The sequence below is a fragment of the Gouania willdenowi genome, chromosome 12, assembly GCF_900634775.1.
Source record: "Gouania willdenowi chromosome 12, fGouWil2.1, whole genome shotgun sequence".
NCBI classification, from domain to species: Eukaryota; Metazoa; Chordata; class Actinopteri; order Blenniiformes; family Gobiesocidae; genus Gouania; species Gouania willdenowi.
The window spans coordinates 11428868-11431802 of NC_041055.1; the positions used below are offsets into that span (position 1 = coordinate 11428868).

Consider the following 2935-nt stretch of genomic DNA (forward strand, 5'->3'; position numbering starts at 1 on the left):
ATGCGGAAGTGTTCCAATTTTGCTCGCTGTTTCCTGTTCAGCTGACAGATACCGGGCTGTTGTTTACGGTAATCGGACCGTGGTGATCATCATGGCTGTGAGCGCCGTCCATCTGGAGTCGGACGCCTTCCTGGTGTGTATGAACCACGCACTGAGCACTGAGAAGGAGGAGGTGATGGGGTTGTGCATTGGAGAGGTGGAAATGTCCCGGATCGTCCACATTCACTCCGTCATCATCCTCCGCCGCTCCGACAAGAGGAAGGACCGGGTGGAGATTTCCCCGGAGCAGCTGTCCGCGGCTTCCACCGAGGCAGAGCGGCTGGCGGAGCAGAGCGGGCGACCGATGCGGGTGGTCGGCTGGTACCACTCCCACCCGCACATCACCGTGTGGCCGTCTCACGTCGACGTGCGGACCCAGGCTATGTACCAGATGCTAGATCAGTGCTTCGTTGGTCTCATCTTCTCCTGTTTCATCGAAGACAAGAACACCAAGACGGGTCGGGTGCTGTACACCTGCTTCCAGTCCGCGCAGGCGCAGAAGGGCTCCGAGTACGAGCGCGTGGAGATTCCGATCCACGTTGTGCCCCGTGAGGCCATCGGGAAGGTTTGCCTGGAGTCCGCCGTGGAGCTACCGATGATCCTGTGTCAGGAGGAACAAGACACCTACCGCAAGATTCACAGCCTCGGTCACCTGGACCCCGTGACCAAGATCCACAACGGCTCGGTATTCACCAAGAACCTTTGCAGCCAGATGTCCGCTGTGAGCGGGCCGCTGCTGCAGTGGCTGGAGGACCGGCTGGAGCAGAACCAGCAGAGCGTCATCGAGCTGCAGCAGGAGAAGGAGCTGCTCCAGCGGGAGCTGGATGCGCTCTGATTGGGACACAGTGCAAAGACATGTTGACATAAAGTCTCCTGTGGAGACACAGATAACTTCTTCTTCAGTCTCTCAAGCAACAGCACATTTGTTCTGCTGAAGTAACCCTATGTAAACTCTACCAACTGCTCATATAAAGCTTCTGTATACACGTTCTTTTTCACTACACCCTGACCTATATGACCTAAAGGACTGAGTGATTAGCAGCAGAGCAAGCTGTGAAATTATTACTTATTTACTCTCCATTTTCTCCAGCTGCCACCACTGTTTTTTCAGAACTAGACTGCTTTACAATCTGTCAGCGTTAAACAATTGAATAAACCTATTAAAGAGTTATAACTACCACCTATGAGTGAAGTTATTGACAAAAAATGTAAAATTTTAATATTTGCCAGATGTGTAGGTTCTGCTGATTGGCTATAATGTTTGTACTAAATCCCCAGTTTTACATGTAATGTTTTTGATAAATGTGTAAGACTACAACTCATTAGCAGTGGGAGAAATAATCAATGCATTCCATTCCAACATAGTAATTAATAATTGATTCATACATTTCCAATACGCGAAATACAATAGAAGGATATTTTAATGGATTAACTAATCTCTCTAATAAATCAAGGAAGTTTTGCGCGTGTGTTTGTGGGGCGAATTTCTCCCCAACGCAGTGTCTGTTCTATCTGAAATTATTCTGGACTTATTTGGTGTTGCAAAATGTTCATTTTCATTTTATTTAGCCCGGATGGTACATACGTTTACCCAGAAATGAAACCTATTCAGCTTTTGACCACAAAAGCGCTATTGCACCTATTTGTTCATTTACAATCTCTAATAATCAGTAGAGAAAGACCCTCCTCCAGTCCACAAAAGATGGTCAATATTAAAAACGTTTTTGTACTGCTAAAAGTTATTTAAGTGTGTTGCAAAATGTTTATTGTGATTTTGTTTTGAGATTACGGCTCCCAATTTTTATCACGTCCTGGTACTTCCAGGTCCGTTATTTTTCTCTCAAGTCTCACGCATTGGACGTGAGACACAGGTGAGACAATCTGTGACGGAGTATGTGCATGTGTGCGGCTGATGTGCATGCGTGTGTGAGAGAACCCACGGAGGAGATAGAGAGAGTCCTACACGGCAACCAGGAGGACAGGTAGCGAGTCTCTCACACATAAGATATTTATAAGAAAAATATACTAAATCAGTAATATAAAACTAAACAATATTTACACAAAACGAGAACAGCAAGGCACAAAAAGGCTCCAAAAACACACAAAATGACTCCAAAAAACACACATTACAGGAACATACACCATATACGATGACACAAATTATAAAAATGAGTCAAAATACAGAAAACTAAATATTTATACACAAAATGATACAAAAATATGCAAAATGACTCCAAAAAACATACATTACAGAAAAATACACCAAAGAAAAAAACACATGTATCATGTGCATGTCCCATAGAAGTAAACCAGGGAAAATGCACACACAATTTTACTTTGATATGGGGCAGGATCCTGCCAGATCGCATGATCAGATATTAGGATCATGATTTCAAATATATATATATATATATTTATTTATATTAAAATCTGTCTGAAACCTTTCGTCCCATGGCTGCCTTGGAAGATAGGCAGACAGGGATAGCTGGAAACATGTAAATGTTAGCAGGGGGAACAACAAGGCAGCACCACACTGACTGCTATGTAGATGACCTGCTAAAAACTAGAAATAGAAATAGTAGACCATGAGCAACTCACTTCTCCAGAGCGAGATTATTCTCCAAGTGACCACGGATGGCTTTGTGCATCCTGGTGTTTTTGCCCATCAGCACTACAGCCCTCACCCGCAGGCACAGACGGATAGTCTGCATCTGCTTGGAGCACACATTGCCTCCACCCATGATGAAGCATTTAGGGTAATCATCCAGACGTGGCTACAAAATAACCACATGTCACCTACACTAGTGTTCACAACTTAAGTGAAGTGTATTCAAGTTATAATACATCTGAAACTTACAATGATTTTCATAAAAAAGTTGGACTTCCATTTCTCCCT

At 44.2% G+C, this 2935-nt stretch overlaps 1 protein-coding gene across 1 annotated transcript; it reads left to right on the forward strand.

Moving 5' to 3' along the window:
- On the forward strand, positions 1 to 1215 carry brcc3 (BRCA1/BRCA2-containing complex, subunit 3). Its single transcript, XM_028463024.1, has one exon. It carries the CDS (start codon positions 92 to 94, stop codon positions 872 to 874), a length of 783 nt encoding a protein of 260 aa, XP_028318825.1. The 5' UTR covers positions 1 to 91; the 3' UTR covers positions 875 to 1215.
- The last annotated feature ends 1720 nt before the right edge of the window (positions 1216 to 2935 follow it).

Excerpts from the sequence above, each read along its gene's own strand:
- brcc3 (XM_028463024.1), top strand. The coding sequence starts at position 92 with ATGGCTGTGAGCGCCGTCCATCTGGAGTCGGACGCCTTCCTGGTGTGT.